Here is a 26741-nt window from a genome sequence, read left to right on the forward strand (position 1 = left end):
GAAACCATTTAAAAACCGAAATAAACCACAACGCAATACAAATCTCTCCCAAAAATCGGGGTATCACCGAGTAAATGAGCATCTATACAAGGATATAGTCTACTACAATGTCTGAGGAATAAGAACTGAAATACAGATAAAGAAAATGAATGAGAGTCAAGGTCTGCGAACGCCATGCAGCTACCTCGATAATCTCCGAGATCTCGACTCCTCACTCAGCAGCCGCCGTAACCAGAAGTACCTGGATCTGCACACGAGGTGCAGGGTGTAGCGTGAGTACAACCAACTCAATAAGTAATATACCCAAATTGTGGGCTGAAAGTAGTGACGTACTCAACCGGCACAGTTCAATACAAAAAATAACAGTGCAGAAATGTAGACATACTTTCAAATTCGATAGATATCTTAAAACAGCAAAATGGATTAAATCTGAATGATATGAAAAATATAACTCTACTTATACCATGCCAATGCACATGCTGTATGTGATGCACCATGCTGACAACCTCATGTGCTCACAGTGTCAATGCTCAAATCACTCGGTACTGTATATGGCCCAAACGACTCAGGGAAGATACATCCCGGAATATATACATCACTGACCATCAGTCACCTAGCACCGAGTAGGGAAAATCCAGCCCGTGGAGAAGATCCATCTCCATGTATAAAATGCTTCGGACAAGATCCATGTCCAGGGAAGATCCATCCCTCAATAATATCAACCGCGCTCACTGGAGGTATGTGCAGACTCCGGATGGGCTCCTTCAGCCCAAGCGCTATCATAAATCAGTATAACCATTGCAGCGTGCAGCCCGATCCCATAACTATCACTCATAATCAGGCTCTTGGCCTCACTCAGTCATCAACCTCTCCAGTCTCACTCACGGACTCACAATATCATGAAAACTAGCCTGAAACAATGATATGATGTATCAATAAATAACTGAGACTGAGATATGATATGAAATGAATGAATATAACTCAGTACGTAATATTAATGAAATCACTAAAGTGACAGCAAGAAACGACCACTATGGGTCCCAACAGTACCTGCACAAAGTCTAAACATGATATCTAACATGATTAACAGCTTAATTACTTTATCACATGATGAAAACATGGATATCATCAATATAGAATCGTTATACGGTGCTATAAAATCATCCAGGTCACAATTCTCACGGTGCACGCCCGCACGTCTGTCACTAGGCATGTGCGTCACCTCCATACCAATCATATAACACATAATTCGGGGTTTCGAACTCTCAGAACCAAGTTTGAAAGTGTTACTTACCTCAATTCGGGCTAAACTCTACTCCAAAATGTCCTTGCCCCTCAAATCGATCTCCAAACGTACCGAATCTAGCCACAAGCAGTACAATACAATCAATATAGTCTAAAGGAATCAATTCCACAAGAAAAATACGAAATTATAGGCAAAATTCGAAATCGGCCCAAACCCGATCCCCAGGCCAACGTCTCGAAATCCGACAAAAGTCATAAAATCAGAAAGCACATTCACTCACGAGTCTAACCATACCAAATTTATCAAAATCCGACACCAAATGGTCATTCAAATCCCCAAAGTTCATTCTCTAAATCCCTAGCCTTAAACCCCCAAATTACACCTCAAAAACACGCCATCTAGGTGAAATATCAGTGGGAAAACCTAATTCTTGAAGAAAAATGGACATAAGGATCTTACCTAAAGAATTCCACTTGAAAATCCCTCTCAAATCTCCAGAATCCGAGCACAAAATGATGAAATGAAGCCAAAATCGCGAAGTCTCGCATTTACAACTTAGACGCTTCTGCGGTCTCGCAGGTGCGCCCCCATAGACCACTTCTGCGCCAAACTCCACACTTGCGCCCCATTTTTCCGCACCAGCGCACTCGTTTCTGCGAGACAAATCTCCGCTTCTGCGGAGTCAAGCTTCAAGGCCCAATCCGCTTTTGTGGCCCTTCTGCCGCATCTGCGGTTGCGCAATATGCGTATCGAATCCGTGTTTTAAAAGTTGATTTTAGATGACTTCGGTCAATATTTTTGGTAAACGGGCCCGGATCCGTATTTTGACGATCTCGGTGGGTCCGTATCGAATTATGGGACCTGGGCGTATGCCCAGAATCGAATTCGGAGGTCCCTAGCTAAAGTTATGAATTTTTGATGAAACTTAAAAGTCTGAAAATTAATTGTTTTTAAGAATTGATTGATGTTTGACATTGTTAGTGCCGGGTCCATATTCTAGTTCCGCAGCCCGGTACAGGTTCATTATGGTATTTAAGACTTGTCTGTGAAATTTGGTGAGAAACGGAGTTGATTTGACGTGATTCGGACGTCCAGTTGAGAAAATAGAAATTTTAAAGTGTTTTTGAGAATTTCATTTGATTTGGTGCTAAATTCGTAGTTATAGGTGTTATTTTGGCGATCTGATCACGCGAGCCAGTTCGTATGATGTTTTTTGACTTGTATGCATGTTTGGTTTGGAGCCCCGAGGGCTCGGGTGAGTTTCGGATAGGCCACGGGATGTTTTGGACTTTGGAAATCTGGTATTTTGCTGCAGCAGGTGTTCTGGCATGTCCTTCTTCGCGTCCGCGAAGGTACTCTCGCGAACGCGAAGAGTAAAATGGGCAGCGGAAGATTTCTTCTTCGCGAACGCGAAGGCTTTGTCGCGAACTCGAAGCGATGGGGGAGTTACCCTTCGCGAACGCGACAAACCCATCGCGAACGCATAGTGTTAGGCATTGGGGAGGGGGAGTCAGTCGTTCCTTCATCGCGAACACGAGCAATGCCTCGCGAACGCGAAGGCTAGGAGGGAGTAACCATCGCGAACGCGAGCTGGGTCTCGCCAACGCGTAGGCTTGGCAGCCAGTACCCATCGCGAACACGAGAGTGCTCTCGCGAATGCGATGAACACTGTCGCCCAGCACTTAACAAAATCCAAAAACGGAATTTTAGCCAAAAATTCATTTTCTCAAAAACCAAACGGTGAGAGGCGGTTTTTCAAGAGTCATTTCTTCCCCAAATTGTTGGTAAGTGATTCCAAACTATTTTCTTTCAATTACCCATTACATTTCTTGAATTTTCAACCAAAAATCTAGAGTTTTTATGGTAGAATTAGGGGTTAGGGTAGAAACTAGGGATTTCGGAAATTTGAGGATTTAGACCCCAATTTGAGGTCGGATTCCAAAACTAATTACATATTAGGGCTCGGGGGTGAATAGGTAAAAGGATTTTGGCCCGAACCTCGGGTTTTGACCAAGCGCGCCCGAGGTTGATTTTTCGACTTTTCGGAGGAAAATTTGGAAAATTTAAATTTATGAAATATAATTGATTCCTTTAGCAATATTTGATATTATTGTGTCATTTTTGAATAGATACGAGTGGTTTGAAGATGAATTCCAAAGAAGAAACTATGATTGAGAATTAAGTGGCCTTCGGAGCAAAGTAAGTGTCGTGTCTAACTTTGACTTGAGGGAATAGGTATTGTGTGAGTATTTGCTACGTGTTTTGTTGTTGAATACAATGTATAGTTGAGGTGACGAGCATCTATGCGTTGTAGTCGAGTCATAGCATGCGAGTGAAATTTTATTCTTGCAAATTTGTAGTCTTAAATCTTGTTATCCATGCTTATTGTTGTTGTTGAAATGTTGGGAGACTTGTATTCCGTTCCACCAAGGTTGATAAAATTGTGAATATTGATTCGAGGTTGAGATGTTAAATTGTGAAAGAAATCATTGATGAAATATTGATTTCTTTGTGAAACTTCTCTCTATCCGTTATTGATTCTGTGAATTGTGAGGAAGAGTGTAAAGCACGAAGGGTGATGCCGTGCATAATTTATTTATATTGTGAGGAAGAGTGTAAAGCACGAAGGATGATGCCGTGCATGATTTATTTATATTGTGAGGAAGAGTGTAAAGCACGAAGGGTGATGTCGTACATGAATTATTTATATTGTGAGGAAGAGAGTAAAAGCACGAAGGGTGATGCCGTGCAGTCTTATTTATTATTTGGTGAGGTTGAGAGTAAAAGCACGAAGGGTGATGCCGTACAGTTTTCCTTGCTGTTTTAATTGCTCAATTCGTTTAAGGATTTTCGGTTTAATTCTGTCTTTTCATTATTCTCACTCTTTATGTTGTATTCCCCCACTGTATGTTCCCTTCCCATTATTTCCATGTCATTTCTTTATTTACTGTTGGTGCCACTAGCAGGATTATATTGTTCAAGTTATATGTGGGTGTCTTGTCCTAGGCTTGACACTTACCAGTACATGTGGTCGGTTCTAATGATGCCGCACTCTGCACTTTCTGTGCAGATTTTGATACCGGCTCAGGTTGATCGAGATTCGCTACTGGTCCGCTGTTTTGAGACTCAAGGTAGATATGTCGGCGTTCACAGACCTTGAAGTCCCCGTCTATCTTTTATGTCCGACTATTTTCTTTCATTCAGACAGTTGTATTTCTTTCAGACTATTACTTGTAGTAAATTCTAGAATGCTCGTGAATTGTGACTCCAGATCCGGGCGGTAGTAATTTATACAGTTTTATGATATTCCGCACTTATTATATTTCATCTTAGTTAATTATTGTTATTTACTGAATGGAAATAAGGAATTGATTTAACGATTTTTCTAACGTTGGCTTGCCTAGCAAGTGAAATGTTAGGCGCCATCACGGTCCCGTCGGTGAAAAATTTTGGGTCATGACAGTTGGTATCAAAGCACTAGGTTGCCTAGGTCTCACGATTCACGAGCAAGCTTAGTAGAGTCTGGAGGATCGGTAGGGAGACGTCTGTGCTTATCTTCAAGAGGCTATGAAGTTTAGGAACAAGTTTCACTTTTATTCTTCTCTGTCGTGCGATTTTGCTTTCTCAATACTGATTGAACTCTTCTACTCTTATTTTCTCGCAGATGGCGAGAACACGTACCGCTTCCTCAGCTGAGCAGCAGCCAGAGCCTCCAGTGGCAGCTCCTATGCGGGGCAGAGGTCGAGGCCGAGGCCGTGCCAGAGGCAGGGGCAGGACTCAGCCTAGAGCCTGAGCAGCAGCCCTAGCAGTGGAGCCTCAGATAGAGCTTGACGAGGAGGTTCCAGCCCAGACTGTTCCTGCCGGACCAGCTCAGGTTCCGGAGGGGTTCATTGCTACCCTAGTACATCAGGACGCTTTGGTCCGTTTGGTGGGCCTTATAGAGAGCGTTGCCCAGACTGGCGCATTTCCCATGGCACCAGCAGTCTCTCAGGCTGGAGGAGGAGCCTAGACTCCCACCACTCCCGCTCCGGAGCAAATAGCTCCCCAGTATCAGGCTCCAGCAGCTCAGCCAGTCGGATTAGTTCAGCCGATTATTGCAGCACAGGTCGGAGGTGGGCCAGCTATGTCTTCCGAGGCTTTATGAAGATTGGACAGGTTTATCAAGCTCTTTCCTGTTCACTTCAGTGATGCTCCTTCAGAGGACCCCCAGGAGTATCTTGACAGCTGTCACGAGGTTTTACGGAATATGGGTATAGTGGAGACAAATGGGGTCGATTTTGGTGCATTTCACATGACTGGTTCCGCCAAGAAATGGTGGAGAGATTACTTGTTGACCAGACCAGCTGGGTCGCCTGCTCTTACTTGGGACCAATTCTCTCAGCTCTTCATAGAAAAGTTTGTGCCTATCACATTGAGAGAGGAGCGTCGCCGTCAGTTTGAGCGTCTCCAGCAGGGCAGTATGACTGTTACTCAGTATGAGACCCTTTTTGTGGATTTGGCCCTTCATGCTATTCTTCTGCTTCCCATCGAGAGAGAGGGTGAGGAGGTTTATTGATGGACTTTCCCAGCCTATCAGATTGCAAATGGCTAAGGAAACGGGGAGTGAGATTTCTTTTCAGGCGGCTGCTAATGTCGCCAGACGAGTCGAACTGGATCTTACTCAGGGAGGTCAAGGGTCTAACAAGAGACCTCGTCATTCCGGTGAGTTCAGTGGTGCCTCACCTAGAGGCAGGAGTACTTTTGGTAGAGGCCATCCTTCTAGGCCGTTTCATTCAGCGCTCCAGGCATCCCATGGTGCCTCAGGTGGTCGTGGCTCTCAGATGCATTATTCCGACTAGCTAGCCTACAGTGCACCACCAGCTCCTATTAGTGCACCTCCACTCCAGAGTTATCAGGGTGGTTATTCAGGTCGACAGGGCCAGCTTCAGGGTCAGCAGTCACAGCAGCTGAAATTATGTTATACTTGTGGTGATCCGAAGCACATTGCTAGATTTTTCCCTCGAGCAACGGGCAGCTCACAGCATCAGAGTTCGCGTGCCATGGTCCCAACACCAGTTGTTGCACCACCTGCTCAGCCAGCCAGAGGCAAGGGTCAAGCAGCCAGAGGTAGAGGCCAGACTGTTAGAGGTGGAGGTCAGGCCGTTAGAGGTGGAGACCAGCCAGTTAGAGGTCGTCCCAAGGACGTAGTTCAAGGTGGTGGGGCCCAGCTCCGATGTTATGCTTTCCTAGCCAGGCCTGAGACTGAGTCATCTAACGTTGTTATCACAGGTATTGTTTCAGTTTGCAGTAAAGATGCTTCAGTTCTATTTGATCCGGGATCTACTTACTCCTATGTGTCATCCTATTTTGCTTCCTATTTGGTTGTGCCCCGTGATTCTTTGAGTGCTCTTGTGTATGTGTCCACACCAGTGGGAGATACTATTGTTGTAGATCGTGTTTATCGTTCGTGTGTGGTCACCCTTGGGAGTCTTGAGACTCGTGTAGATCTTCTACTTCTCGACATTGTTGATTTTGATGTCATACTGGGTATGGATTGGCTGTCACCTTATCATGTTATACTAGATTGTCATGCCAAGACGGTGACCTTAGCCTTGCGGGGGTTGCCTCGATTAGAGTGGAGATGGAATCTTGGCCATTCTGCTAGCAGGGTTATCTCTTATGTGAAGGCTCGGCATATGGTCGAGAAGGAGTGTCTAGCTTATTTGGCTTATGTCCGCGATTCTAGTGCGGAGGTTCCTTCCATAGATTCGGTGCCGGTTGTTTGTGAGTTTCCAGAGGTGTTTCCTGCAGACCTGCCAGGGATGCCACCCGACAGGGATATTGATTTCTGCATTGATTTGGCTCTGGGCACTCAGCCTATTTCCATTCTGCCATATCGCATGGCCCCACCAGAGTTGAAAGAATTGAAGGAGCAGTTGCAAGATTTGCTTGATAAGGGCTTCATTAGACCTAGTGTCTCGCCCTGGGGTGCACCTGTGTTGTTTGTGAAGAAGAAAGATGGATCGATGAGGATGTGTATAGATTATCGACAGTTGAACAAAGTCACCATCAAGAACAAGTATCCATTGCCGAGGATTGATGATTTATTTGATCATCTTCAGGGTGCCATGGTGTTTTCAAAGATTGATTTGAGATCTGGCTACCATCAGTTGAGGATTAGGGCATCCGATGTTCCTAAGACATCTTTTCGGACTTGGTATGGGTATTATGAATTTCTAGTGATGTCATTTGAGCTGACAAATGCCCCAGCAACATTCATGGATTTGATGAACCGGGTGTTCAAACCCTACTTGGATTCCTTTGTGGTTGTGTTTATTGATGATATCTTGATCTACTCCCACAGTCGAGAGGAGCATGAGCAGCACTTTCGGATCGTTCTTCAGACTCTGAAAGACAGCCAGTTATATGCTAAGTTCTCAAAATGCGAGTTTTAGTTGAGTTCAGTTGCTTTCTTGGGTCACGTTGTATCAGCAGAAGGTATTCAGGTGGATCCTAAGAAGATTGAGGCAATCCAGAACTGGCCTAGACCCACATCAGCTACAGAGATCCGTAGTTTCCTGGGTTTGGCGGGCTATTACCGTCGATTTGTGGAGGGGTTTTCATCCATAGCAGCCCTGTTGACTAGATTGACCCAGAAGGGTGCCCCGTTCAGGTGTTCAGACGAGTGTGAAGCGAGCTTACAGAAGCTCAAGACAGCTTTGACTACGACACCGGTATTGGTGTTACCCACAGGTTCAGGATCTTATACAGTATATTGTGACGCATCTCGTATTGGCCTGGGTGCGGTATTGATGCATGGTGGCAAGGTTATTTCATATGCTTCACGGCAGCTGAAGGTTCACGAGAAGAATTACCATGTTCATGATCTAGAGCTGGCAGCCATTGTTCACGCGCTGAAGATTTGGAGGCACTGCCTTTACGGCGTGCCATGTGAGGTATTCACTGATCATCGGAGCTTGCAGTATTTGTTCAAGCAGAAGGAACTCAATTTGAGGCAGAGGAGGTGGCTGGAACTATTGAAAGATTGTGATATCACCAAATTGTATCATCCCGGGAAGGCCAACGTGGTGGCCGACTCTTTGAGTAGAAAGTCAGTCAGCATGGGTAGCCTTGCATATATTCCAGTTGGTGAGAGACCGCTTGCATTGGATGTTCAGGCCTTGGCCAACCAGTTCGTAAGGTTAGATGTTTCTGAGCTCAGCCGTGTTCTAGCTTGTACAGTCACTCGGTCTTCTTTGTTTGAGCGCATCAGAGGTTGGCAGGATGACGATCCGCATTTACTTGTCCTTAGAGACACAGTGCGGCACGGTGGTGCCAAGCAGGTTACTGTTGGAGATGACGGAGTTTTGAGGATGCAGGGTCGTATTTGTGTGCCTAATGTGGATGGACTTCGTGAGTTGATCCTTGAGGAGTCCCACAGTTCCCGATATTCTATTCATCCGGGCGCCGCCAAGATGTATCAGGACTTGAGACAGCATTATTGGTGGAGGCAGATGAAGAAGGATATAGTTGCCTATGTAGCTCGGTGCCTAAATTGCCAGCAGGTAAAGTGTGAGCATCAGAGGCCTGGTGGTGTACTTCAGAGGTTAGATATTCCTGAGTGGAAGTGGGAGCGTATCACTATGGATTTTGTTGTTGGACTCTCACGGACTCAGAGGAAGTTCGATGCAGTTTGGGTTATTGTGGACAGGCTGACTAAGTTAGCGCATTTCATTCCTGTGACAGTTACCTATTCCTCGGAGCGGTTGGCAGAGATTTACATTCGTGAGATTGTCCGTCTTCACGGTGTGCCCGTGTCTATCATTTCTGATTGAGGTACGCAGTTTACCTCGCACTTTTGGAGGGCAGTACAGCGTGAGTTGGGTACGCAGGTTGAGTTGAGCACAGCATTCCATCCTCAGACGGACGGGCAGTCCGAGTGTACTATTCAGATCTTGGAGGATATGCTCCGCGCTTGTGTTATAGACTTCGGAGGATCGTGGGATCAGTTCTTGCCCCTTGCAGAGTTCGCCTACAACAACAGCTACCAGTCGAGCATTCAGATGGCTCCCTATGAGGCGTTATATGGTAGGCGGTGTCGGTCGCCAGTTGGGTGGTTCGGGTCGGGAGAGGCTCGGTTGTTAGGCACAGACTTAGTACAGGATGCCTTGGATAAGGTCAAGATTATTCAGGATCGACTTCGCACAGCTCAGTCCAGGGAGAAGAGTTATGCCGACCGTAGAGTTCGTAATGTTGCATTCATGGTCGGAGAGAGAGTGTTACTTCGGGTATCACCTATTAAGGGTGTAATGAGGTTCGGAAAGAAGGGCAAGTGGAGCCCTAGGTATATCGGACCTTTTGAGATTCTGGAAAGAGTGGGAGAGGTGGCTTACATGCTTGCATTGCCACCTAGTTTAGCAGTTGTTCATCCGGTATTCCATGTGTCCCATATGTTAGATTTCAGCTCTGTCCAGTTGGACAAGGATTTGACTTACGAGGAGGAGCCGGTGTCAATTCTAGCCCGGCAAGTTCGCCAGTTGAGATCAAAGAGTTACCCTTCAGTTCGAGTGCAGCGGAGAGGTCAGCCTATTGAGGCAGCTACTTGGGAGTCCTAGTCTGAATGCGGAGTAGATATCCCCACCTTTCCACCAGCCCAGGTACTTTTCTATGTCCGTTCGAGGACGAACGGTTGTTTTAGAGGTGGAGAATGTGATGACCCAAAAGGTCATCTTATGCTTTAGAACTCGAATCTGCGCTCTTAAGCCTTAAAAATCTCATTTTTACCCTCCTCGATTTGCGTGCGCAGGGACAGGTTTCCGAAAAGCTTTTACATTGAAAATTGATGAAAATAAGAATTTATGCCTTAAAAGTTAATTTTAGTTGACTTCGGTCAATATTTTTTTGTAAACGGGCCCGGATCCGTATTTTGACGATCCTGGTGGGTCCGTATCGAATTATGGGCCTGGGCGTATTCCAGGAATCGAATTCGGAGGTCCCTAGCTCAAGTTATGAATTTTTGATGAAAATTAAAAGTCTAAAAATAATTATTTTTAAGAATTGATTGATGTTTGGCATTGATAGTACCGGATCCGTATTCTGGTTCCGGAGCCCGGTACATGTTCATTATGATATTTAAGACTTGTCAGTGAAATTTGGTGAGAAACGGAGTTGATTTGACGTGATCCGGACGTCCAGTTGAGAAAATAGAAATTTTAAAGTGTTCTTGAGAATTTCATTTGATTTGGTGCTAAATTCGTAGTTCTAGGTGTTATTTTGGCGATTTAATCGCGCGAGCCAGTTCGTATGATGTTTTTAGACTTGTGTGCATGTTTGGTTTGGAGCCCCGAGGGCTCGGGTGAGTTTCAGATAGGGCACGAGATGTTTTGGACTTTGAAAATCTGATATTTTGCTGCAGCAGGTGTTCTGGCATGTCCTTCTTCGCGTTCGCGAAGGTACTCTCGCGAACGCGAAAAGTAAACTGGGCAGCGGAAGATTTCTTCTTCGCGAACGCGAAGGTTTGGTCGTGAACGCAAAGCGATGAGGGCGTTACCCTTCGCGAACGCGACAAGCCCATCGCGAACGCGTAGTGTTAGACATTGGGGAGGGGGAGTCAGTCGTTCCTTCATCGCGAACGCGAGCAATGCCTCGCGATCGCGAAGGCCAGGGGGGAGTAACCATCGCGAACGCGTAGGCTTGGCAGCCAGTACCCATCGCGAACGCGACAGTGCTCTCGCGAACGCGATGAACACTGTCGCCCAGCACTTAACAGAATCCAAAAACGGGATTTTAGCCAAAAATTCATTTTCTCAAAAACCAAACGGTGATAGGCGATTTTTCAAGATCCATTTCTTCCCCAAATTGTTGGTAAGTGATTCTAAACCATTTTCTTTCAATTACCCATTACATTTCTTGAATTTTCAACCAAAACTCTAGAGTTTTCACGGTATAATTAGGGGTTAGCGTAGAAACTAGGGATTTCGGGAATTTGAGGATTTAGACCCCAATTCGAGGTCGGATTCCAAAACTAATTACATATTCGGGCTCGGGGGTGAATGAGTAAAAGGATTTTGGTCCGAACCTCGAGTTTTGACCAAGTGAGCCCAGGTCGATTTTTCGACTTTTTGGAGGAAAATTTGGGAAATTTAAATTTATGAAATATAATTGATTCCTTTAGCAATATTTGATATTATTGAGTCATTTTTGAATAGATACGAGTGGCTTGGAGGTGAATTCCAAAGGAAAAGCTATGATTGAGAATTAAGTGGCCTTCGGAGCAAGGTAAGGGTCGTGTCTAACTTTGGTTTGAGGGAATAGGTATTGTGTGAGTATTTGCTACGTGTTTTGTTGTTGAATACAATGTATAGTTGAGGTGACGAGCATCTATGCGTTGTAGTCGAGTCATAACATGCGAGTGAAATTTTATTCTTGCAAATTTGTAGTCTTAAATCTTGTTATCCATGCTTATTGTTGTTGTTGAAATGTTGAGAGACTTGTATCCGGTTCCACCAAGGTTGATAAAATTGTGAATATTGATTCAAGGTTGAGATGTTAAATTGTGAAAGTAATCATTGATAAATTATTGATTTCTTTGTGAAACTTCTCTTTATCCGTTGTTAATGATTCTGTGAATTGTGAGGAAGACTGTAAAGCACGAAGGGTGATGCCGTGCATGATTTATTTATATTGTGAGGAAGAGTGTAAAGCACGAAGGGTGATGTCGTGCATGATTTATTTATATTGTGAGAAAGAGTGTAAAGCACGAAAGGTGATGCCATGCATGAATTATTTATATTGTGAGGAAGAGAGTAAAAGTACGAAGGGTGATGTCGTGCACTCTTATTTATTATTTGGTGAGGTTGAGAGTAAAAGCACGAAGGGTGATGCCGTGCAGTTTTTCTTGCTGTTTTAATTGCTCAATTCGTTTAAGGATTTTCGGTTTAATTCTGTCTTTTCATTATTCTCACTCTTTATGTTGTATTCCCCCACTGTATGTTCCCTTCCCATTATTTTCATGTCATTTCTTTATTTAGTGTTGGTTCCACTAGCAGGATTATATTGTTCAGGTTATATGTGGTGTGGGTGTCTTGTCCTAGCCTCGTCACTACTTCGCCGAGGTTAGGCTCGACACTTACCAGTACATGGGGTCGGTTGTAATGATGCTACACTCTGCACTTTCTGTGCAGATTTTGATACCGGCTCAGGTTGATCGAGATTCGCTACTGGTCCGCTGTCCGGAGACTCAAGGTAGATCGGTCGGCGTTCACAGACCTTGAAATCCCCGTCTATCTTTTATGTCCTACTGTTTTCTTTCATTCAGACAGTTATATTTCTTTCAGACTATTACTTGTAGTAAATTCTAGAATTCTCGTGAATTGTGACTCCAGATCCAGGCGGTAGTAATTAATACAGTTTTATGATATTCCGCACTTATTATATTTCATCTTAGTTAATTATAGTTATTTACTGAATGAAAATAAGGAATTGGTTTAACGATTTTTCTAACGTTGGCTTGCCTAGCAAGTGAAATGTTAGGCGCCATCACGGTCCCGTCGGTGAAAATTTTTGGATCGTGACATTCCCACTACGCAGGTGCGATTACACCAGCAGTGGAAAACCTTCAGCAAGCCTACAACTTCAAAACTTGATCCATTAGCCACCCGAAATCAACCTGAAGCCTCCCAGGACCTCAACCAAACATACAGATAAGTCTTATATCCTAATACGAACTTAGTCGAACTCTCAAATCACCTCAAACAACATCAAAAACACGAATTACACAAGGATTCAAGCTTAATGAATTTCGAAATTTTCAAATTCTACAAATGACGCTGAAACCTATTAAACGGAATCGGAATCCACTGCAACTTCTGGAACTCCAAATCACAATCCGGACACGTTCCTAAGTCCAGAATCACCCAACGGAGCTAACGGAAACATCAAAATTCCAATCCGAGGCCGTTTACATATAAGTCCACATCCGGTCAACTTTTCCAACTTAAGCTTTCAATTAAGAGACTAAGTGTCTCAATTCACTCTGAATTCTCTCCGAACCCGAACCAACTAACCCGACAAGTCATAAAGCAACAGTGAAGTACAAAAATGAACAGAAAAAGGGGAACGTGGCTACGACTCTCGAAACGGCCGGTCGGGTCGTTACATTTCCACCTGCAATGTTTTACGTCCTCCAGGAGAAAACCCACAAAAAGGTTATTCAGTTTGGTCTAATAACTATCATCCTTGGACCTAGTAAATAGTAATATATCACAAAACTTCACAAGGAATATTTCATAAATCATAATCGAAGTAAGAAACTACTTTCTTGAGAATGACATTAATTCATATTGTATCCACATATGTTTTTTTGTATTCAAGTTCTGTTGATTTTTCGTGAGATGCTTCCAAGCAGTACAAATTCGTCATTGTTTTTTGAGAATTAGCATCTGGAATCACATGGCTAGCACTGTTAGAAAGTTAATCATAGTCCTTCTAATTCCTTATCTATGTCCTATAATCCTACATCAAATTTGTTTAGCAACATACACCATATTAATGAATGAACAAGTTGTAGATGGTCACACTGTAGTTTCAGCAGGAGGTATCTTTGAGCTTGGATTCTTCAGTCCTAATGGATCCCAAGGGCGATATGTAGGGATATAGTACAAAGGATTACCAACTGAAAAAGTTGCATGGGTTGCAAACCGTGCGAGAAACCATTAATTGGATCAAATAGAGTTCTTATGATTGCAAGCGGATGGCAATTTGGTCCTTGTGGATCATGATAAAAAACAAATATGACAGTGTTCTGGTCTACACAAGTTAGTTTAACATCCAACAACACCATTATTAAGGCAATCTTGTTCTTCAGGAGAACAAGTTGAATGAACCAGTAGTGTTATGGGAGCGCTTCAATCATCCATCCGACACGCTCTTTCTTCGTATGAAGATGGGGCTGAATACTAGAACAGAGAAACAAATAATTGTTACATCTTGTAAAGATGATAACAATCCATCATTGGGAAGTTCTACCATCGCATTGCAGCTGGATCCTCAGAAACTTGTACAAGTTATCGTTTTAAATGGCTCGTCGAAGCATTTTCGATTAGGACAGTGAAATCGGGGAAGTTTCATAGGAGTGCCTAGCATGACTAAAGACTACAACAATGGCTTTCAACAACTTACGAATAATAAAGGGGAGACGCTTCATTTTTCTTATGGTATACTCAATTACTCTTCTCCAACATTGATATACTTAGATTCCTGGGGAGCAAGGATTGGGATGCAGAAAATAACAAATGGTTAAAGATGCAGGTAGTACCTAAAGGTAAATGTGACTTGTATAACACATGTGGGCCTTCTGGAAGTTGCAAGAATAATGATTCACCAATAGCAGATGTTTCAAGGGTTATGAACCAAAGTCTATGAGTGAATGGAAAAGGGGAATTGGTGTTAGAAATATGCTTTAGAAGTTGCTCTCAGTAAAATTATTTTACTGCTTCAGCTTAAGAGTTATTTACTGCAGTAACTTTATTTGAATTTTAAATAATTTTGAATTAGTCTTTAGGAGTGAACTAGTCTCTAAGAGTTTGTTATTTTCAGCAGGTTTTGTGCTAAATTTTAAATCTTTTAAGTTAGTATTTCTCTTATAAATTGTAGTCCAAATGCAGTGAAATAAAATAAAATCTTCCCCTGTTATTTCCCTTAGTTTTTTTTTTAATCAAGAACCAACAATTGGTATCAAGAGACATTTTTTTAAGGGACCTAAGTAAAATCTTTTCTTGAGTGAGATGGAGACTGAAACGAGTTTTTCTCAATTGGCTCCTCCAGTCTTTGATGGTGAAAATTACCAATTGTGGGCAGTGAGAAATGAGACTTACTTGGAGGCTTTAGATCTTTGGGATGCCGTGGAAGAGGATTATGATGTTCTTCCGCTGCCTAACAATCTCACTGTGGCCCAGATCAAGAGTCACAAGGAAAAGAAAATCAGGAAATCAAAGGCGAAAGCAACTTTATTTGCTGGTGTGTCTGCAACAATTTTCACGAGAGTTATGGCTCTCAAATCAGCAAAAGAAATTTGGGATTATCTAAAGGAAGAATATACAGGAGATGAAAGAATACGAGGCATGAAGGTATTGAATTTAATAAGGGAATTCGAGTTGCAGAAAATGAAAGCATCTGAGACCGTCAAAGAATACTCAGATCGGTTGCTTGGCATTGTTAACAAGGTAAGGTTGCTTGGTACTAAATTTAAAGATTCAAGAATTGTTGAAAACATTCTTGTTACGGTGCTTGAAAAATACGAAGTATCCATAACTACCTTGGAAAATATAAAGGATCTATCAAAGATTACCTTGGCAGAATTGTTAAATACATTACAGGCACAAGAGCAAGGGAAGCTTATGAGGCAAGATGGTATGGTTGAAGGAGCCTTGGAAGCCAACCACAAAACTCAAAGCAAGGGTAATAATGCAAAGAAAAATTACCCACCTTGCCAGCAATGTGGCAACAAAGGTCATCCACCGTTCAAATGTTGGAAGAGGCCAGATGCAAAGTACAAAATTTGCAACCAAATTGGTCATGAAGCTGTAATTTGCAAAGCCAAATATCAAAAGCATGAAGTAGATGCCCAAGTCGTCAATGAAGAAGAAGAAGATCACTTGTTTGTGGCAACTTTTCTTTAAACCAAAAAATCTGAACTTTGGTTGATTGATAGTGGTTGTACAAACCACATGACATATGACATAAATCTTTTCAAAGAGTTCACGTCTATGGGAAATAAGAAAGTCCGAATTGGGAATGGTGATTATATTCTTGCTAAAGGAAAAGGAACTATTGCAATCGCAACAAATTCAGGTACTAAGCAAATTTCAAATGTTCTTTATGTTCCTGATATTGAGCAAAATTTATTGAGTGTTGAACAACTAATGAAAAAAGGATTTAAAGTATCCTTTGAAGATAAACATTGTTTCATTTATGATGCAACAGGACTTGAGATTTTAAGGATTAAAATGAGAGGTAAAAACTTCTCATTTGATCCAACAGAAGATGAAAAATGGAGCCAAAAGAATCTACAAAGTGCAGATAATCCTCCAACTGAGGACATATGTGAAAATGAGGCAAAGAAGAAGTCAACATTTCAGAGAAACAAAATATGGAAGAAAGTTGACAAGCCTCAAGGCAAAATACAAATCTGGAAAAAAGTTGACAAACCTCAAGGTAAGATGCAAATGAAGCCGAAAAAAGAGCCAACTTATTTCATTGACAAACATGAGATGCCACAAAATAGAAAACTCAATTTACTACAAGTCCAAAGATCAGTTGGCAGATTTACGTACAAAGTCGATTCCAATTAAAGGTTTACAAGGCATAAATTTAGAATTTGCAGCTTCAAAAGCAAGGAATGTTAGAAATATGCTTTAGAAGTTGCTCTCAGTAAAATTATTTTATTGCTTCAGCTTAAGAGTTATTTACAGCAGTAATTTAGTTTGAATTTTAAATAATTTTGAACTAGTCTTTAGGAGTGAACTAGTCTCTAGGAGTTTGTTATTTTCAGCAGATTTTGTGCTGATTTTTAGGTCTTTTAAGTTAGTATTTCTCTTATAAATTGTAGTCCAGATGCAGTGAAATATAATAGAATTTTCAGTTATGTTACCTTCTAAAAAAAATAGAAGTTTCAGTTAGAGTTCCTTTTACATCTATTACAATATACTGCTTTTATTTTTCTGTCATCTTCCCCTGTTATTTCCCTTAGTTTCTTTTATCAAAAACCAACAATTGGACTAGTGGTTATGTTTGGAGAGCAAAATTCCAGTGGGAGGAGACAAGTCCAAATTCTGATGATGATGAGAGGAAGAGGGATGTATTTTTACCAGTTTTAGGGATGAAACTACCAGATTTCTCACATTACCTACTTACTTGGGATAAAATGGAATGCCAAGATTCTTGCTTGAAGAATTGTTCTTGTTTGGCACATGCTTATGTGGATGGAATAAGCTGCATGATTTGGGGAAAAGATCTGATTGATCTCCAAGAGTTCTCCCATGGTGGAGAGCGACTATACATTCGGCTGACACATTCCCAACTTGGTAAATACACTAATCTTCTCTATAACATCTCATTCTATTAATACTTGAACGAAACTTTCAATTCATTTTGGATTTGGTTTGTCATCTTTCCTTTTTCCTCTATATATTTTCTATGAACACGGAGTACGGTGGTCAAGACCCAAATTAATTATCTACTTCTTAGGAGGTGTGATAGAGGTTTATGCACGAATTGCAAGGTCATCCCGAGTGAGAATCTACTCAACATAGGCTAATGGTTATGGACTTGGTGATCATGCGGACAAGGAAAAAGAGGGTTGTGTTTGGTCTATTTAGGATAGGTGGGATGCCTTGACTAAGGACAAAGCTCAGGAGTTGGGGGAGAAGTTACTGGCTATGGGGGCCTAGAGGAGCAGTGGAGACGCGAGATGTATGTGGACCACGACATCAAACTGTATTAGAGAAGCTGCGAGAGAGGTGTCAGGGGTCTCGAAGGATTTCTCTGGTGGCCGCAAAGGGAATTGGTGGTGGAATGAAGAGGTCCAAGGCAAAGTAAAAGCCAAGAAAGCGGTGCATTTGAAGCTAGTAGAGAGCATGGACGAGCTGGAGAAGAGGATCCAACAAAGAGTGGTATAAGAAGTCTAAGAATGAGGCAAAGTTAACGGTTACTACGGCTAAGACTGTGGCGTTTGGACATTTATATGAAGAGCTTGGGAGAAAGGCGGGGATAAGAAGTTGTATTGGCTGGCCAAAGTGAGAGAAATGAAGGCCCATGATCTGGATTAAGTGAATTGCTAAAGACGAGGAGCGTAGATTTCTGATGGATAAGGCACATATCAGGCGGAGGTGGCAATCATACTTCCATAAACTCTTGGATAAAAGGGGGATAGGAACATTTTGCTGGGTGATTTGGAGCACTCCAGGAGTCATCGAGACTTTGGATACAGTAGGCACATAAGAGTGGGGGAGGTCGAGGGGGTGATGCATAGCATGAGCAGGGGTAGAGCAACCTGGCCAAACAAAATCCCGGTAGTATTATGGAAAAGTGCGGGTAAGGTAGACTTGAAATGACTCTCTAGGTTGTTTAATGTCATTTTTAGGACGAAGAAGATGCCTAAGAGTGGAAGTGGAGTACGATGATTCCGTTGTACAAGAAGAAGGGTGATATCCACAATTACAACAACTATAGGGGTATCAAGCTGCTAAGTCATACAACGAAAGTTTGGGAGAGGGTGATGGAAGGGAGGGTGAGGAGGACTGTGTCTATTTCCGAGAACTAGTTCGGTTCATGTCGGGTCGTTCGATTACGGAAGCCATTCATCTGGTGAGGAGAATGGTGGAGTAGTACAGGATAATGAAGAAGGCCTTGCATATGGTGTTCATTGACCTAGAGAAAGTATAGGATAAAGTACCGAGAGAAGTTCTATGGAGGTGCTTAGAGGCTAAAAGTGTTCCTATAGCCTACATTAGAGTGATTAAGGACATGTATGATGGAGCTAAGACACAAGCGAGGACAGCGGGAGGAGACTCAGAACACTTCCCGATTGTGATGAGGTTGCATTAGGGATAAGCCTACACGATACACTCGAGGGGAGGTACTATGGTGTATGTTATTTGCGGATGATGAGTTCGGATTGACAAGATGCAGGTGGCTGAACTAAAGGCTGGGGGTTTAGAGACAGACTCTTGAGTCTAAAGGCTTCAAGCTGAGCAGGACCAAGACGGAGTACTTGGAGTGCAAGTTTAGCGAAGTTACTTAGGAAACGGACATAGATGTGAGGCTTGATACACAAGTCATCCCCAGGAGAGAAAGTTTCAAGTACCTTGGGTCTATAATACAAGGTGATGGGGAGATTGATGAGGATGTCACGCATCGTATCGGTGCAGGATGGATGAAATGGAGGCTCGCTTTCGAAGTCTTGTGTGATAAGAATGTGCCACTAAAACTTAAAGGTAAGTTCTACAAGGTAGTGATTAGACCGACTATGTTATATGGGGCAAAGTGTTGGCTGGTCAAGAACTCTCATGTCCAGAAGATGAAAGTAACTGAAATGAGGATATTGAGGTGGATGTGTGGGCATATTAGGTTAGATAAGGTTAAGAATAATATTCGAGATAAGGTGGGAGTGGCCCCACGGAGGATAAGATGCGAGAAGCAAGGTTGAGATGGTTCGGGCATATTAAGAGGAGAAGCATAGAAGCTCCAGTTAGGATGTGTGAGAGGTTAACCTTGGTGGATATCAAGAAGGGTAGAGATAGGCCTAAGAAGTCTCGGGAAGAGGTGATTAAGCGGGACATGGCACAACTCGAGCTTACTAAGGACATGACCCTTGATAGGAGGGTGTGAAGGTTGAGGATTAGGGTAGAAGATTAGTAGGTAGTCGAGCATTCCTCAGTTCGATAGCATTAGTGTTAGTATGATATCTTTTTATTCATAGATTGCTATTACTACCTAGCTTTTAACTGTTATCTTGGCTTCGGTTTTCTTTCTATCTTATTGTTGTTCCTACTTGTTGTCATTCTTTTTAATCTCTCTTTAGCCAAGGGTCTATCGGAAATAGCCTCTCTGCCCTTGCAGGGTAGGAGTAAGGTTGCGTATATCTTACTCTCCCCAAACTCCACTTATGGGAACTCACTATTTTTTTATTTTGTTGTTGTTGTTGTTGTTGTTGTTGTTTTCTACACGAAGGTTAGTAGTCTGCCTATGTTATCCATCTCTAATCATTTGATGGATTCACATTCTAGATTTTTTTAAATGATAATGGTGTATGAGCCAACTAGCGCACACTTAAACTATTTCACCAGGTACTTGTTAACTCTCACCAGCACAAATATCAGGAAAATTCTGCTCACCAAAGCTTAGATAAATGAGAAAATTCACCTAGTAGTTTTTTTTCCTCTACTGGAATTTGAACCTGAGACATCATTTTTTGTTTTATCACATTTAGGCTTCATGTTTTATTTTTATTTTTTTATATCAAGTTGCCTTTTGTCATGCAGATAAGAGGAGGCAAATGGGAGCCCGTATTGCAATTATCGTTTCAGCAACAGTAGGCCTAGTAAAAAAGAGGTAAAAAGCATTCAAGTTTTACAGATCTTAAGCGGTTCAGAGGCACAACCTTTTGCTACCTTTTGGAGACAATTTTTAATTTTTACTAGCTTTTATCAGGCATTGGGAGTCTAATCCCTTCTTGCAGAGGAAGGATAGCTTCAAAACACACTTCAGCAGCAAATTTGCTTCATAAAAGTTTTACTCAAGGTAGCAGTTCAGAGTTACCAGTTTTCAGCTTCAAGTGCATAGAAACTGCTACTAAAAACTTTTGCCCTTGAAATAAACTTGGAGAGGGGGGATTTGGACCTGTTTACAAGGTATCACGTGCGTGTTTTAATCATCCTTCAGCAGAAAAAACATATTTGCTTATAACTTGAAGTCATGTGTGATTCATATATAGGGGGTATTACCAAATGGACAAGAGGTTGCTATAAAAAGACTTTCGAGGAGCTCAGGACAAGGCGTAGAGGAGTTAAAAAATGAGGTTAAACTAATTTCCAGACTTCAACACAGAAACTTAGTCAAATTGATGGGCTTTTGCATTCATGGGGAGGAAAAGTTGCTCATCTATGAATACATGTCCAACAGAAGCTTAGATGTTTTCATCTTCGGTGAGCTAATTAAGAAGAGTAATAGTTTTCTTGATGAATGATGGTTAATTAAGGTGAGTTGAGAATCCAAAGCAACAAATTTCTGTCATTAATTTGTGTGCTTGGCAGGATCAAGATCTGATGATAAGGCGGCGTTGAGCTGGAATCAACGATATAGCATCATTGAAGGGATTGCTAGAGGGCTTCTTTATCTGCATTGTGATTCACGACTAAAAGTCATTCACAGAGATCTCAAGGCAAGCAATATTCTCTTAGATGAAGATATGAATCCCAAAATCTCAGATTTTGGAATGGCTAGGATTTTTGGAGGGAATCAAACTATAGCAAACACCAACAGGATTGCTGGTACCTAGTAAGTATTGTTCCTAGCAGTGAAATTCATCTGAACTAAATTGTACTTCCCCCACAACCTGGTCGTGTCTTAATCATATATATTTATGTACCAAGTGTCATGACCTGAAAGTATTAAGTTTCTGTGCTCCAATGCAGTGGTTACATGTCACCTGAATATGCAATACAAGGTATTTTTTCTGAGAAGTCGGATGTCTTCAGTTTTGGTGTCATATTGTTAGAGATTATCAGCAATAAAAGAAACAGTAGCTTTTCTCACTCCGACCTCCTGGACCATGTAAAACTGGAAGGATTTTTCATTTTCTCATACTTGAATATACTCTATCCCATACCATATTTCAAGTGATAGAACTAATTAAAAGTGAAACATCAATGGATTTAGGCATGGCACCTGTGGAATGAAGGGAAGATACTGGAGTTTTCAGATCCAAAGGAGGCTGGTTCACTTGAAACAGAACAAGTTGTTAGATGCATCCTTGTGGGCTTGCTTTGTGTGCAAGAACATGCAAATGATAGGCCAAATACAGCTACAATTGTTTCCATGCTCTGCAGTGACACAATTCTTCCTTCGCGTAAGCGACCTGCATATAACAAAGACAGAAGCCCTGATGATCCAAATTTTTCACCTTGCTCCAGAAATTCTTTTTCTATTTCAAATGTTGAAGGACGTTAACTTTACTATATCTGCTGAACTTTTTTATCTGTTTGGGACCCTCAATGTGATTACAGTCCTTGTCCTTGTCCAAGTTTGAATCCTGATTTCTTTAGACTGTAGGCTGTGACCAATCTCTCAGAATGTGGTCGTTTGGGTTTGTGGGAAAATGCATTTGATGTCAGTTTCTTCACAGTGATTTTTACATCCAAGGATCACATGCGTATTCCTTGGTGATGGTTTTGTCCAATTGTGTAGAACAATCAAGGTGTATGTTGTTTGCAGCTTCCATTTGATATTTATTGGAGTGGACTGTTTGGCTATTTATATTGCCATGATGTTGGTTAATTACATATCTTGAATGTCGACTATGCAAATTCATATAAAGAAATCTAGGGCAATGAGAGATCAAAAAGAAAGATAACTTAAAGATAGGCTGACAAGGATGCACTGGCTGTGCTGGGAGAGATGTACAAATTGATGGGCCACAGAAAGGATCAAAGTAATCAACTATTAGATTTTAGGTCTTTTGATTATTTTCCTCCTATTGAGAACTTAAGGGGAGGGATTATGTCAAGATGGTGTCAAAAGGATGTAGAACCAGGGTGTATGAACTCCAGGTGTTTTTCAAAAGATTAATCTTCTCTTTACACCAAACGTATAGATGTAACAAAAAAGATATTTTTTAGAGATAAGTTCCAGCAATGAAGATAGCACTATATCCTCTGACTAATGTGATAAATTTATTCTGGGGAATGTATCATTAGGACAAGAAAATAAGATCACTTGTTAGCAGGTAATTAATGTAACTTACAGAAAGTTAAGCAAGGATTTTGGTGGTGCTGTTAAGCAAGGATTTTGGTAGTGCAGACGTTCGAAATTCTTCAAGATAATCAGTTAGAGTGGTTCACTTCGAGCAAGGTTTTGAAGCAATATCTGTGTCCACAACTTGTCTGTTAAATATTAAAATAAGATTCGGAACCTTGCGAGCCTTATTGTTTCTTTGTCATGCATCAAGAAATTGTGTTGAACAAAAATAACATTTGAACCCTCTTAAAGCCGACATTCAAGGAATTATCCTTTCAGGACAGGTCTTCGGCCAACCAATGGGAGAACTTCATCATAGATTCTCAGTATCGGAGCTTGTCTAGTGTACATTTCATGGGTTCAAGCACGGGCTGGTGCCATTTCAAATGAAGCATAAGAAAACATCCAGTTCGCCAAGAGGGAGAAAACGCCCAGTTCCGCTAAGAGGATCACTAGGATAGCTCTGCTTGAGTCTATCTAACATAGATTCTTGGGTCTTCGATTACTCTTGAGATAAAGACAAAATGGACTCAAGCTCATCACTATCCATTACAGATCCTATATCAAAAAAACAGCCTTCATCTTTCATTAAAGCAGTCAAAACTTTCAAAAGTACATGAATTTCACCAGCACATGGATGAAATTTATCCCCTGCAACAAACATATTTGTTTTCTGCTCCACTATAATCCAACTGCAGCCAGGGGGCTTTCTCACTCCTTTCTCTTTCATTTCCTTCCTTAAGAAGTTAACCCCACGCCAATTGCCTGATGAAGCATATATATTAGATAGCAGTACGTATGAAGAAGAATTTTGGGGTTCCAACTCAATAAGCTTCTCAGCAGCCTTCTGCCCCCTTATATCATCCCCATGGATTTTGCAAGCACCAAGGTAAGCAGACCAAATCATAGCATCTGGTTCAAAATCTAATCTCTCAATAAACTCCTCTGCCTCTTTGAGATTACCCCAACGACCAAGCAGATCAACCATACAGGCACAGTGATCTACTCGTGGCCGAACATCATAGTGGCTAGTCATATCCTTGAAGATTTGACGACCTTCAGATACCATTCCTGCATGGCTACAAGCAGTGAGAACCCCAAGGAATGTGATATCATCAGCCTTCACAGATGCTCTCTTCATTTCTTCAAAGATTTTCAGTGCATCTTCCGCAAAACCATTTTTTGCAAAGCCAACTATCATAGAATTCCATGAGATAACGTCTTTCTTGCTCGCCATTTCACTAAATACTTGCACTGAACTTTTAACATCCCCACATTTAGCATACATATCTATTAGGGAGCTAGCAGTCAATTCATCTGTGTCAAAACCAGTATGGAAAATGAGAGAGTGGAGTTTCCTGCCATCCTGCATAGAAGCCAAGGTCGAACATGCTTTTAGGGCACTAGCAAAAGTTGCCTGATCTGGCATGACATTAAACTTGCGCATTTCCTGATAACCAAGCAAAGCTTCCTCACAGAAGTCATTCTGAATATTGCCAGATATCATAGCAGTCCATAGAACTGGGCTCTTTAATTTTGTAAACTCTGAGAAAAGCAATCTTGCATCTTCTAATCTTCCGGAGTTATAATACATGCCTATCAAAGAGATTGCCAAGAATTCATCGTCATATGAAAACCCAAGCTTTAAAATGAAAGAGTGCAGTTGCCTCCCAAGCATGTAAACCTGGCCACTACATGCGTCAAGAATACTAGCAAATGTCACCTCTGAAGGTCTTAGTCCTTCAACAAGCATATTCTGGAATAAATGCACCGCGTAATTAATATTTGTCTGAGAATAACCAGATATTAAAGCATTAGTAGACACCACACTTCGATCAGGAAGGCAAAAGAAAACCTCACTGGCAGAAGTTACGTTACCACACTTGCAATACATGTCAACAAGGGAACTTCCAGCAAAAAGGCCACTTTCTAGACCATATTTCACCAGCAGGGAATGAACTTGTTTCCCTTTATTGAGATCTTGTATATTGGCACAGGCACTGAGTACGCTGGCCAAACATGCCTCATCAGGAACAACTCTCTCCAATACCATTTTTTGGAACATGATAAAAGCCTCTTCTTCTTCTTCTTGCTGAACATATCCAACTATTATCGCATTCCAAGAAATATTATCTCGAGTTAGCATTTGCTCAAACTGCCGCCTGGCATCACCTAGAGCACCACATTTGGCATACATGTCTATTAAAGCATTTCCGACAAATAAATTAGATCCAAACTTATTCTTAATGATAATAGAATGAAGCTGCTGCCCCATTTCCATATCTTCCAAACAAGCACATGCACTCAGTATACTAGTGTAAGTATATTCATCGGTTTCAAAACTAGAAAGTCTCATATTCCTGAATAACTTGACAACTTCACAAGCACTGCCGTTCTGTGCATAACCTGCAAGCAATGCGTTCCACAACACTTCATTTTTCTCTCCCAAGCTGTTAAATACTTCACTTGCAGCTTCCATCTTTTGACATTTGGCATACATATTAATCAAAGAACTACCTACGTAGACGTTGGATTCTAATCCCTGCTTAACTGCTAAAGCATGGACCTGTAAGCCAATGGACAGATTTGCAACGCTTGCAATTGCACTCAAAACACTTCCCAAGGTAGAACGTGTGGGTCGAATGCTAGCTTTAATCATGTCCTGGAAAAACTGTATAGCTTCCACCTCTTTCCCTCCCTTGGCATGCCCTGAAATCATCACATTCCATGCCACAACATTCGGACTAGCCATCTGCGAAAACAACTGACGAGCATCATCAAGCCTTCCTAACCCCACACATGCATTTATGATGGTCACGGATGCCACTTGATCCGGCACACACCCTCGTTCCTGCATCTCCTCAAAAACTTCCATCGCTTTTTCAGGTAAACCTACTTTAACATAAGCAGAAATCATTGCAGTCCAAGAAACATTGTCCGGCTCCACCACCCCATCAAAGATCCTCCGAGCATCAATCAAATAGCCACATTTTGCATACATATCAATAAGAGAACCTTCAGTGAAGGAATCAAACTCAAACCCTGTTTTCATCACACTACAATGCACTTGTTTCCCAAGCTCAGCATCCGCTAGCCTAGCACATGCGGATAAAACAATAGCATAACTAAACTGATTCGGCCACACCCCAATATTCCACATTGACCCAAACGCTTCTACGACATTCTCTAACAACCCATGTCTCGAATACATCAACAAAATCGAATTCCAAGCCATGCTATCCTTGTTTTCGAGCACAAAAAATGCTTTCTCAGCCGAAACCATGTCTCCACATTTGGCGTATAAATCCACAATGGCATTCCCCAGATGTCCTTTTGATGCAATCCCATGTTTCAGGCTTTGCACATGGATGCTTTTGCAAGCTTTCGATGCACGTGCTGCTTTCTGGGGCAATTCGTCGAACAAATGGCGGGACTGAAGTTTTTTGCATTCCTGCTGGCATATTTTCAGGAGATTGTTGTAAAGGAGAGTACTTGGAGATGATAGGGGTTTTGGGTTTTCAATTCGGGGCTGTGTCGCCGAGAATTTGCAACGGTTATGGAGAAGTAGAGAATGTTTTCTGAGAGGGAAAAGCTTAAGAGAGGTTTTGTGACGCATCGACTCGGTTCCGAGTCGGACAGAAATTCGTTTGGGCCGTTTTGGCGGGTTAATATGTATAGAGAAAGTTTTACGAGTACAATAATTACCAGGTCACCTCCCAATTTACTATTACTACAGATAATTTATCTGTAATCAGCTTTACATAATTTGATAGTAGTGAGAATATCAAATAAGTTAAAACTCTTCTTTAACTTTTTGTCTCGCACAGAATGAAATTCTCCTATAATAAGTTCTAAGCTTTTACATAATTTGATAAGAGTAACATATTGCTATATTCATTTGTTCGAAATCCCTAATATTAATTTCAGTAATATAATGTTATTCCTGAATAATTAAGTTTCCCGAGGTGCACTTATTCTTGCTGGAATAATATTTATAAAAGGT

At 41.7% G+C, this 26741-nt stretch overlaps 2 protein-coding genes and 1 pseudogene across 2 annotated transcripts; 2 read left to right on the forward strand and 1 right to left on the reverse strand.

Annotated features, from left to right (window-relative positions):
- Positions 1 to 26578, reverse strand: LOC104095590 (pentatricopeptide repeat-containing protein At3g09040, mitochondrial). Its single transcript, XM_070199980.1, has 5 exons — positions 22746 to 26578; positions 21671 to 21860; positions 1295 to 1362; positions 464 to 911; positions 1 to 247 (listed from the first exon to the last, which is right to left on the reverse strand). The coding sequence occupies exon 1, from the start codon at positions 26352 to 26354 to the stop codon at positions 23241 to 23243; it is 3114 nt and encodes a 1037-aa protein (XP_070056081.1). The 5' UTR covers positions 26355 to 26578; the 3' UTR covers positions 1 to 247; positions 464 to 911; positions 1295 to 1362; positions 21671 to 21860; positions 22746 to 23240.
- Positions 14936 to 16124, forward strand: LOC104095608 (uncharacterized). The gene is made up of 2 exons (XM_018770495.3): positions 14936 to 15447; positions 15601 to 16124. The coding sequence occupies exons 1-2, from the start codon at positions 15010 to 15012 to the stop codon at positions 15901 to 15903; spliced, it is 741 nt and encodes a 246-aa protein (XP_018626011.1). The 5' UTR covers positions 14936 to 15009; the 3' UTR covers positions 15904 to 16124.
- On the forward strand, positions 15952 to 21952 carry LOC104095622 (G-type lectin S-receptor-like serine/threonine-protein kinase B120; annotated as a pseudogene).
- Positions 26579 to 26741: the final 163 nt, after the last annotated feature.

This window comes from Nicotiana tomentosiformis, chromosome 4 (genome assembly GCF_000390325.3).
Source record: "Nicotiana tomentosiformis chromosome 4, ASM39032v3, whole genome shotgun sequence".
NCBI classification, from domain to species: Eukaryota; Viridiplantae; Streptophyta; class Magnoliopsida; order Solanales; family Solanaceae; genus Nicotiana; species Nicotiana tomentosiformis.